This window comes from Micromesistius poutassou (genome assembly GCF_964030765.1).
Source record: "Micromesistius poutassou genome assembly, chromosome: 14".
Lineage (NCBI taxonomy): Eukaryota > Metazoa > Chordata > Actinopteri > Gadiformes > Gadidae > Micromesistius > Micromesistius poutassou.
The window spans coordinates 9875321-9887293 of record NC_140284.1 but is presented as its reverse complement, the minus strand read 5'-3'; the positions used below and the strand labels follow the sequence as shown (position 1 = coordinate 9887293).

General features: G+C 43.4%; 1 protein-coding gene across 3 annotated transcripts; it reads right to left on the bottom strand.

Moving 5' to 3' along the window:
* Nucleotides 1-499: 499 nt before the first annotated feature.
* lnpa (limb and neural patterns a) lies at nucleotides 500-8206 on the bottom strand. 3 transcript variants are annotated; one of them, XM_084477981.1, is made up of 13 exons: nucleotides 8134-8206; nucleotides 7483-7556; nucleotides 7190-7231; nucleotides 5848-6035; nucleotides 5701-5759; nucleotides 5569-5609; nucleotides 5108-5188; nucleotides 4967-5018; nucleotides 3840-4076; nucleotides 2577-2682; nucleotides 2140-2210; nucleotides 1643-1804; nucleotides 500-1418 (listed from the first exon to the last, which is right to left on the bottom strand). In XM_084477981.1, the coding sequence occupies exons 2-13, from the start codon at nucleotides 7507-7509 to the stop codon at nucleotides 1225-1227; spliced, it is 1260 nt and encodes a 419-aa protein (XP_084334107.1). In that variant the 5' UTR covers nucleotides 7510-7556; nucleotides 8134-8206; the 3' UTR covers nucleotides 500-1224. The 3 variants fall into 3 exon arrangements, with proteins under 3 accessions (XP_084334107.1, XP_084334108.1, XP_084334109.1); XM_084477982.1 differs by having other exon boundaries at nucleotides 8010-8190; XM_084477983.1 differs by lacking the exon at nucleotides 8134-8206 and adding an exon at nucleotides 7790-7981.
* Between the last annotated feature and the right edge of the window lie 3767 nt (nucleotides 8207-11973).

Genomic DNA, 11973 nt, shown 5'->3' with positions numbered 1-11973 from the left:
GACTGTCGCCGCAATGACTTTTCTGGGTGCAAATGAGGAAGGGTCAAGCAATCAAGACCGGTCAGGCGCGAGCGACGCCGGCATTATCGTCGGCTGTCCGGAATGATCAACGAGTGAAAATAAAATGATCACAAGCCACAATTGGCCCGCTAATGAAAACAGACCGTTTGAACGTGTTTGTCTTAATGTGGCTCGGCACGGAGCAGGACGGGGCGGACGAAGATGGTGACACGAACAACGCCATCTTGGATTAAGAGCTCTGGTCGACGTTATGAGAGGAATGTTAACGAACCCAACGTTTTAATAACTAACTGCTTAAAAAAATATTTATTTTAATTTTAAAATACAGATCAATTAAAATGAACTGTATGTTGTTGAGAACTTTATATATTTAATAGAGATAAGATTAGCGTTTGATAATGTAAAAACAAACAAACACAGGACGGTTCATTGACGTTTATTGTCTTAATATACATGTATACACCATTAAAATTACATATATATATATAATCGACAGACAATAGAAGAATATTATTTATTGGTACTTGAACACTGGAGAGACTGGGTGTATGAAAACGATGATATAAGTTAGGGGTAACAGGTTACTCATAAATAAATAAGAAACCATTGAAACAGAGCAAACGAATATGGCTGGTCGATCCCCCTCCACATTAAAACATCATATTGCAAGTGCATCATGGCCTTGAAGCTCAAGGCACTAGAGAGATGCACACCATCAACATACATCTTATTTTTCCTCTTTCAGCAATAAATATCTCTGTAAATCATCCTTAACGGTAAAGGGATGTGTAAACATGTTGAGCGCCGGTGCAACAGGGGCTACATTGTCCAATACGGCCGTGAGAGGCACAGCATTGAGATATCAATAAATATAATTTCCTATCTATGTATAAAAATAGGTCTTTCCAACAACAACAGAGAATGGTGCTTGCACCGTGGTGACAAAACTGTACATTCAGTCGCAAATCCGGTTGATTGAGAAAAATAAAAAGGTAAACTTGACAATATGAGGAGAAAAAGAACGCAACAACACAACACGGATATTTCCAGTTTTCAATTTCCCTTCCTTGCAGAAAACCTCAAATTGCTTCAGACAAATGCGTTTCATAATATCACCTAATTCTATCGTAATCGCCTGAGCACTAACAAAGAAAAGAAATGCAATTCTGAAAAGAAAAGACGTAGAGGAGCAAGTTGGGGCTGCTACTCCACCTCCATTGCAGACACGTTCTGCTCCTCGTCTGACTTCTCTGAGGGGAGCTCCTCCTGCTCCTTCTCCTCCTCCTCCGGCATCACCTCCAGGTCATCTGATCCGGCGCTGGCCTCCCCGACGGAGGCCTTCAGCTCCTCCTCCCCCTCTGCCTTCACCTCACCGGGGAACTCCAGCTTGGTCTTGGCTGGGAACATGAAAACAAACCCCTGCCGTTAGGTCATCCACTTAAGTATATTATATTAGGAAGGGACTTAACTAAGAAAACTGATTAAGTTCATTTTTTCAAATTTCTAAAATTTTGACGGCAAGTCAAACTACAGACCTAGTTTGCAAGTTTTTTTTTTAAGACTTCCATTCTACAGTGTGTTAGCCCAGGCCAACACCAAACGGATGAGAGGCGACACTTACCCACAACACACCGACCGTCGTCCATGTTGGCGCCGGGTGCGGGGGAAGCGGTCGCCTCGGACGCCATGTTGTGCTCGCCACCGGGTGTCTCTGGGAGCCGGGGGGCCTGCGGTCTGGCCTTCCTCGCGGGGTTCAGGACGAAGCAATACGCACAGCGGAAGGCTGCGATGACACACACACACACACACACACACACACACACACACACAGTCTTAGTCACACCATCACCTGATTCACTCGGGTGTTAATATATTTGAATGCAAAAAAAAAACGACAACAATAAAAAGATAAATGCCGGCAGCGCATAAAAGCGCTTAGATCGATGTGCGGGGGCTAGTTTGCATATTCAATCTTGTTCCGTTTTTGCTTACAGAGGTCGGTCATGGCAGAGGCATTTAAAAGACATGATATACTAGGCTGCCAAGAGCTGGAGGGCAAACGCAGACAAAGTGTTTGATGGAGACTGACAAAGAGCGCCGTGTTTCTCTAAATCTTACCAACATATTCAAATTCCTCCTTTAATGCCATGCCGTTATGGGACAGGCACTGCTGGCATATGAGCGCATATCTAGAAGAGATGGAAAAGCAATCTGCATTAAAACACACACGCCATTACCAGGCCGTCAGTTTATTGATACAAACTCTACAGCGTACACCAGCATGAGTGAGTCACATATAATCTTGAGATATTTAACACTTTGTCCGTCGTAAGAAAAGAAAACAAAAAAATGGCAAACTGGAAAAAAAGATTCAAATAAGAGCATATTTGTGTATTTCATTGAATTTACCCAGTTCAAAAGGTCACTCACACACACACACACAGATGACGCCTCTAGCCATGTAACCATATGGAGGTCAGCATGTTCTGCTGGCAGACGGCTGAAACCCAACTGCCACCTCAGAGCCCGGGGCGCTGGAGGAAGGCTCTTCCTACCTGTTTTGCGGGCCGTATCCAACAAGGTACTCGATGACCCTGTCCACAGCTCCCCGTTCCCGCGGGAGCACCGGTCTGGCCAGGGGCGGCCCGGGGGGATGCATGCCTGTTCAAATACAACAGCGACGCCCATTAGCCACAGACGGCCTGGAGGCCTGACTACAGATCAGTGCCAGCCCGGCCGGGAGGAAACACTCTGTGCGACGGGCAGTTTAACAGTTGGCTCGGAAAGTCATGCAAAAATGCTGCTGTTTTTCCTCCTTCTCCGCCACCACCACCCCCCCTCCCCTCTTCATAATAATTTAAACCCAGAATTCACTTGCGAGGCACGACTACATTCCCCTGCTGTGTTTGGTGAGTGGTAATTAATATAATCCAACATCAAGAGCAATCATAGGAAGATGACTGGTCATTTCACCGAGACTTGGCAGAGTACCGGAACCCTGCTGCTTATTAATTTACCAGCATATGGAAACTCTGTGGTGACTCTTTGTATCAAATTGCTTTTCACTTTCCATTTCACACAGAAGCCGCGGTGAGCGTCAAGTCATGTAAGCCATTTGTGAGCCGGGTCGAATGCCAAGGAATCATTTTAACCGGTATTAAGAGACATTTAGCGGGATTCCTCCCACCACTGCCAAGAGAACCGTGCGGCCTGGCTAATTAATCACAGTTAACGTAATCTTAACTCAGGCACACCTCACAGTTGGCGTTCCACGGAGGCAATTACCCAACGCCGCTTCCTGGTGGAAGCCACACTCGCCCCAGCTCCTAGTTTCAACTTCTACAGTGTGTTCGAGAAATAATTCATATTGAATATGCAATACCCGGGCTCTCCGGAGGAAACTTTGGTGGTGCGATAATTGCCTTTAAAAATAAATTGATTTTCCTCCACTGTTTGGAAGGGACTACAAATAATACCCCCCCCCCAAAAAAAAAAAAGGACTCTACGTTACTAGTTTTTATGTTGTGTTGCGTTATACATTTCAGCCGGATTAAAACTTCATCTTGCAGTTCGTAACTTTAGGCTGGCCGTGAGGTGGGGGGGGAGCAGGGAGGAAAAAAAGAGGCTTGAACCATTTAGTAAAATATTTAAAAACTACACTCCTACAATTACCCGTTACAGCTCCGCCACACGGCTCCTGTGCTGACGCGGTGCTCCACGGAGCCCTGGGCGGCGAGGGAGGCGGCGGGCGGAGAGGACTAAATCACACCTTAATGGAGCGCATTACGACGGGGACCCCCTGAGCGCAGGTAACTCACCCGCTCCCGGAACAGGTGTGCCCGGGGTCAGGGGCCTCCTCATCAGGCTCTGCTGAGCGGCTCCCGCAGACAGGCCCCTCTCTGGGGGTCCGCCTGGAGCCGTGTGGAGGGACCGGCCGGCGTAGGCGGGCCCCGGGCCTGGCGGGGGTCGGGCCCCGGCGGCGGTGGCCGCCGGGCTCGCCCCCACTGCGGTGGTGGTGGGCGGGGCCTTGGGTACCACGTTGCGCTGGCGGACATCTAACAATGGGGGGGGAGAGAGAGAGAGAGAGAGAGAGAGAGAGAGAGAGAGAGAGAGAGAGAGAGAGAGAGAGAGAGAGAGAGAGAGAGAGAGAGAGAGAGAGAGAGAGAGAGAGAGAGAGAGAGAGAGAGAGAGAGAGAGAGAGAGAGAGAGAGAGAGAAGAAGAGACGAAGAATGAAGCAAAACACTTCGATATCTTGGTGGGGTGATAGACTATTTAATTGGCCGGCCGACATTATCGGCCTATACATATATAATTTTTAATTTTTTACGTGTATTGTATCGGCCGATTTATTTATTTTTTGTTCCCGGCATGATTTACAGACACTTCAATAAATGTTCAGTTTTTAAATTGAGACGATGACATCACAACGATGTGATTGGTTTATGTTCTGGGGCAGGGGAATTGGGGAGTGAATATAATGCTGATTCCCAGAGTGACTCAAATTCAAATTGTGCTCTCGCAGAAGTCTGGATTTCCAGGGGAGTATCGGCTCCAAATATCGGCTCAAGAAAATTGGTATCGGCGTATCAGTCATCGGCTAAGGCTGATGAAAAAAAAAAAGGTATTGGCCCTAAAAAATCCATATCGGTCGATCCCTAATGAACAGTGAAGGAATGTCTGGCCTCTAGTAGTCAAACCCTTTCAGGTCCTAGCATGCACACACTAGTTGAATCACATATCGCCCTGGGCTTCCATGCGCCACGTAGTCGTGAGTGTGGTTAGTGGGCTATGAGTATTAGCTACATTAGTCTGATCGTCAGTCTAATGGTTTATCATCCATCACTCGGCTAAGTGTCCCTGCATCAAGGAGCGTCACCATCCCCAGTCACAGAAAAACAAAAGTTTCAGCTTCGTGTGGGTTGTGTGTCGATAGTAGCCGGGTACCTTGTCCGGGTTTTGGAGTCATTTGGATGGAATTGAAGGAGGAATTCAGCTCCTGAATATGAAGAAGGGGTTTTATATTAGGGAGGTTTACCCACGCAGGAATATCAATGAGGTGAGATGAAAATGAGTGTGTTGTTTTACTATTTTCTTGGAGTCCGGATCAAATCTCTCCAGAATAAATTTAGCATTCTTGTAGGTCTCGGTCTCCATAACGTCTTCCAGCTGAAGGAGGATAGGATAAACAAGAAATACCGGTCAACACCATTCAAAGCTATGAAAACAAGTTTGCTTCCTTAACCCCAACGAAACAGGAAATGGATCGCAGACAATTGAATGTGAAAAAGGAGGCATCATTATGTAGAAAGCATTTCTGATCATTTGCCTACAAAATGTAGCACTGACATTAAGATTAAAGGTTAAAGTTGTCAGATTTAGTGCCATCTAGAGGTAAGGTTGCAGACCAACTGCCACCAACTGAATGACCCCCTCAATCTTCATATGATAAATGTATTAAAACATGCCTATGAATATTAATACTCAATTTCTGCACTTTATGCCACTAAACACTACATACCACAACTTTAATAAATACCTGAACTTACTATTTTCCTTTTTTGCACTTTCAGTTCCTCTAATTTTTCATCTGTGAAAATAAACAAATGTTTCAGATCAAATGAATCCTACCACAATACATTATAGAGCCAATTTTGAATGCAAATCAAAAAAACCCTCACCGTTTCGTTTTGTTTTCCACACACAGAGTGCAATTAGCATCCTTCGGAACAGCCACACTCTGCATCATGAAGTTTAGACAGTTGAAATCCAAAAATATTTTATTTTGTGTTTGTGAAATTGGATTAAAATAATTCTGGTATACGTACAATAACGGGAATACGACAAATGGCAAGGCCAGGATCACCCGCCCGATGGTTTGTTCCGGTAGGTACCACAAATACACGATGACAAGTGTGATGAGGTAGAGAAGACATGAGTACAGCAGCAGGCGTCCCACCCAGACCTTCAACTGCTTATGGTACTGTTCCCCATGTTCCTCCAATTTGTGAATATCCTGTGAAAAACAATAGTAACAGTAAAAAGTGGTTTATAATTTGTCAGCCACACACAGCCAAAGCATGGTGTGTGAGTGTGTGTTTCTAAGCAAAACATAAGTAAACAAAGAATGTCATGTGAAAGTTCCCCCTCAGGTAAGTACAACAAAGTATCCATTCATGGCTGTTCTTTTATTAACAGGAGATCAACACTGGGAACACTCAGGCCATAATACCCGTGCTAAAAATAGTGTGCCGGCTGAATAGCACTGGCTTTTACTCTGTGAATAAAACAGTGCTATAGCAGCATGTGTGCCTGTCACTCTGCGATCTGTGTTGAACTCGCATCTGCGTTCAACGAGTTATGACAGAGCCAAACCGAGATTATTATTCAAATCGTTTCCCCTTTCAGGACTTGAATGTTCCTCAAACCCAGTTTCACAAAATGGTGGTTCACAAACATGCATGACATAATAGCTCAGCGGACAATACCTGTCTGTTCATGAAACCATCATAAATATTAATCACGCACTAATTGCCATGTGTGCCCTCTTAGCCGCGAATGTTAACAATAGCAGAAGCATTTTGTTAGCGTTAGCTCAACCTAGTAGCAGGAGAAGTGCCACTTCTCTCTTTTCGTCCATAATATTGTGATCACGTATTTTGCTCTCTTTAGCACGATAAGTGCAGGAAACAGATGCTTTACTGCGCTGCACTGGTCTGGTTTCCAGATCCAATTATTGCAGGAGGCACTTTTGGATCATTAGGCCTATGGTCTGGTGATTCATAGGACTTGGCCCTTTCCCTCAGAAATGATTCCCTAACACCAGTGCATGCTCCAACTGATTGGTCAGTATTAAAGCAAATGTACAATTAAAAGTGTAAGTGCTTCAACTGGCATTCCTGCAACACTATGAGATGAGGGTGGGATAGGGAACTATGAAATAGTTACAAAATGTGGTGTCTTTCTGTTGGATTAAGTATGTGATAAAACTATCTATGTAATAGATAAGAGTTACACTGGAAAGTTGGTCTGATCTGAATTGGGTGAGTTAAAAGTTTGAACTTCTCCCATTATAGTTCACAGAGGGTTGCTGTTTCAGTTAGCTGCTTGCTGTGCTGTTCAGCTGCAACGACATTCTCACATATCAGTGTTGCTTTGGTCCAAACATACCTTATCGATGCCTTCCAAAACGTCCACAGTCGAAGGTTTGCTCTGGAAGGTAGAGTTCAGAAATGACCGGTGTGATGAGGGTGTTTCAGTCAGTTGTTTTCATGTTATGTCATTAAACAACGGGTTTCAAACCTATATTGTTCAAGTCATACTACACAAAATACATGCCTTTATACACACACTTCTGTGCAACACTACCTACTGAAAGTCCCCCATGATACTAAACAACCGTATGAAGAAGTGTGTTGCATTCAAACTTGCATAACTTTATATTAATTTCAAATGGTACAAACCTTCCACCGAGAGACCACTGCCCCCATGTTGACTGTTTCCTACTCAATCCTTCAAACCATTGATTGTATGGAACCTGTGGACGGAATCACTTTTATTAACCTTAAAACTATGAGGTCCGCAGTGAAGCAACGAAAAGCCCCCCTGGGGTGTTTTAACATAGAGCTGCACGACGACGTGTCGCAAAACATACGCAACCTGCAGATCGAACACGAACTTCACTAGTAAAGTTCATGCAAACTGCAGATCCAACACGAACTTCACAAGTGAAGTACGAAGTTCGTGCTGCAAATCCATCACAAACTTCACTTAATGTATGAAGTTCCTCGCTTTAAACTTCAGAGGAAACGCAATCATCGTCGAGCCACAGGTTGTTTCCGTCCAACAACAGCCTCTTAAGACGGCGGGGGATCCCCTCTCGGACCCCAGTGCCACGTTTAGTGAGGCAAATCTGGACACTTGCAATGTTAGCACCAGCCCCAGGCTAGCTAAAAGAGATAGCGCTGTTAACCTAGCGGCTAGTAGTTACCTTGAGGCCAACTTTGATCGCTCTCTGCAACAAGTCGCTGCACACCGGACCGACAAGAGATTCAAGTAGTAGCGACTCTGACACAATACCGAACACTTCAGAAACAAAACTGCAATGTGTTTACCGTGGCAGGGAATAAATATAATCTTATCCGTGCGGTGCTTCCTCATTCCTTCTGGACGAGACGCGTTAGAGCCAGGGAGGGGGCGTGGACAGATCCTTGGGGGGCGTGGTCAGATCAGAGTGGCGCGTAATGGGAACGCTCTGATAATGGGGCTCCAAAAGGGGTCATGTTCCCATTTGGGTCAACAGCATTCTTCTAATGCTACGTAGGGCAACTACTTTAATAATAGTGCAATACTTAATCATGATAACTCACAAGTGAACTCACAAAACACTCCAGTGTCCACCAGGCCAAGTTAACTTCTGTGACCCATACCATACTATACCCTGAATACATATCAAGGACACCTCAAGAATGTGTTAATAGAAAATATCTAGAAAAATATAATAAGCCACTGTAAAGATTAAAGGGGTTACCAGTGTGCATACTTACTTAAACAGGGCCTCCGTAAGAAGAATAAAGCAAAACAGTGAAATATCTTGGTAGTATGATTCCATGATGCAATACAGACACAATTGTTGTATCATTGAAAACTATTGAATGTATAAATGGATCGACGCTACAACATTCTTCCCCCGCCTTTTAAGAACAGTGAATGATGTTTGCTAATAACAGCCAAACCCTTTCAGGTCCTCACTAGTTTATCCACATATCGCCCTGGGCATACGTGTCATTCAGTCGCGTGTGTCTTGTTCAAGGTGTGGGTTAAATAGCTCACGTCAGTCTAATCTTTCATCACACTGTTAAGTGTCCCTGCATTCAGGAGTGTCACTATACCTGTGTAAAAGTGATAAAATAAGTGTAAAACAATTAACCTTTGTTGTGATGGGACCATTCAGATCATTGTGGAAAGTCAGGTTGTAACCCTGCGGTTGTCTTTGAAGACGGTTCCCATAACCAGGCCTTCCTGTCCTGAGATTCTGTTTTCAGTGCTGGGGATCATAGGGTACTATACACTACTGTTAGGCAGAGGGGATAATTACTGATGCTACAGGGTTCCAATGGACAACTTTCAATTTATTCTCTGTTCAGATGCATGTTTCCATAGTCATGGTTGACAAAGATTCTTCTCTTTCTGTTTTATGGGGCTGGACTGTGTCCCACCCAACATGATTTTATGTTGTTTAATTTGTTTACACATGATTGGATGTCGATTAAATTTACAAACCAAATAATGATCTTCTGTTTTAAAATATGTGTTATTTGAAATTAAAATATTACTTGGCTAGTCTAGTTTTTCTAAATCTAAATTCCAAAAGTGGGTGTGGTTTGAATGGTGGGGGAGGGGCCACTGGTTGAATAGTTGAGCTGGTCATGCAGGTGAGTTCCCATCACACCTGCCCTTACCTTAAAAGGCGTCTGAAAGAGAGCTTACTGTACTACCTCACTATAGCTGATCACTTGATCACCTTATAGGGCTCTTTATATATCATGTTGGACAGTAGTCATTGAGATCATTCTATAGTACAGAGACCTGTCTATAGTAGTAGTAGTTGAAAAGTACAAAGGTATTTAGGGAATGATTGGTCTAAATATGTGTTGTCACTAATTTGAGTATGTCAATAGAACATAGCCTATTGATAATTATAAGCTTTATACAATATTACCTGTAATTATTATAGTAATTATCCTTGTTGTGGTTTTTGTTGTTTTATACTGCTCACACACTGATTCAGTCCTTCACATCTTTGAACCGGTTCGCTTCATTGCACATTCATATAAACTATGTCTAATTTTCTAGTAAATATTGTTATTTATTCACAGCTTGGCATTTAACACGCCTCCCTGTATTCTGAAGCCGTATCTGATGTGTAGGAGAGGCTATCATCAGCTATTGCCTCCCTGTATTCTGAAGCCATATCTGATGTGTAGGAGAGGCTATGAAGCAGCTATTGCTGACTTTGTTTGTGGGGCCCTTAGCATAGGAGTGTAGCGGGTGTCAAGAATGCAGACCTTAGATTGAAAATGTGTAGAATTGCGTGAACACAGGATCATCAAGATTAATGATAGTCTATGGAGGCAGACAGGTATCATATGGGAATCATAATGCTCTTGAAACTAAACACGGCTAAGCTTCGCTGCACATAAACCTAGCCTCACACTAACCGATTACATCAGTCTTAACAACATATGGAAATGTTGGGTGAGGTGGGGGTGGGGGAATGAATTGGAATGGATAAAGGCCATATTGTCAAGCACCCAGACGATATTAAATCAAAATAGAACAAAAATAATTGATTGATTTTATATGTTTTTTACTATAACTATAACTATAGTTTCTGAATTAATATCCTAAACAATATGTTATTGTAGAGGTAAAATGCTGAGATCCTTAAAGAAAAAAGGTCAATAACATTTTCTGTCATCATTTCCACACACCCCATCACCACTACTCAAAACCAAGGTCAGGTCCATTGTATTAATACACGATTCTTTATTTATACATATATCTTTATCCAACATACAACAACAGAAGAAGGAATTGACATTGCCAACGCGATACAGTGAACACACAAAAGCCATGACCCCCCCCCCCCCCCCCTCTGTGGCTTGCGAAACCTTTCCCTTGGAGACTGTTGTCAGGGTTTTAGTTTAAGTTTTTTGTTGACCTTTTCAACACAACAATCTTACTGTGGAGTTTTCCAGATAGTGTTCGATGCCCTGTAGAAATACAAGGAGGAGAGTCAGACCAAGTCCTGTCTGTGAGGCAAACTGGCAGTGTGAATCCTGAATCAAGGGTTATCCTTCACATGCTGGTTATTAATTTCAAGGTCATGGTTTGCTTGTAATGAAATTCCAACCTGAAAGACATGGGCTCTGCTCAGACTTAGATCAATGATGGTTGATGCAACAGACCCAGAGATCACTCTATGGCTAAAGTGATTTTCGTCCTCTAAATAAATCCAATTATCTATCTGTATCTCAATCCATATTTTCCTCTCTCTCTCTGTTTATCGTTGGTGAAAGTCCATCAAATGTATGTGATGTTATTATGTACTTAGCCATGTATTTTTCATGCATCAAGTGTGGTCATTGTTATCCTAAACCCATGATCCAGCCCCTCTGCCTTTTAAAGCCATTGTTCTTTATCTATACCTCAGGATGGATGGCCTTCTTCAGAGTGTAAACTGCTGCCCTCAACATCGCTCTGATTTTATATAATGATCCCTGCTCGCCATTTGCCCCAGCCTGGATATCATTACCTCATTGTGTGCTGTGTAGTGAGTATAGTTTAGCCATAAATCCCCCCTCTGTTTACTTTGGTTCCTTCTTTTGCAGGTCTACCACCAGCACAGTGCAAAGACTATCGTCCACCGCTGTAAGTAGTGAATGTATACATTTATTTAATGTTCAAACAGCTCCCTGCCCAGACAGAGGCTGCCCTTTGCCTCTGATATCTCGGGACACCGTCCGTATGCTAATGTGTTTCTTTAAACCCCTTTCTCCTCAAACTTTGGTTGGCTTCCAAACATCGAGCTTCACACAAGTGATTTGTTTTCTTTTTTGTTTTCAAAGAAAAAAGCTGTAATTCCCACCAAGACCTTCATCCCTCGAAGCGGAGGCCAGCCTGCATAAGCAATATATGAAGGGCATGTGCACGGGGTTGGGATTCAAATACAGCAGCCGGCTGTGGGAAACGGCGGCCTGCAATAACATCTTCCTGCACACTGTGGAACCATCAAGGAAGAGAAGGTGTTCATTTGAAATGATAATCAATAGGACATAGAAGTATAGTCTGAGAGAAGTTTTAAAAATGTTTTAAATAGGAAGTCAGGAGTCTGTCTGTGTATACGTGCATTGTATAGATCAGTCCCTGACAAGGTTGTTTTAATTAAGTAA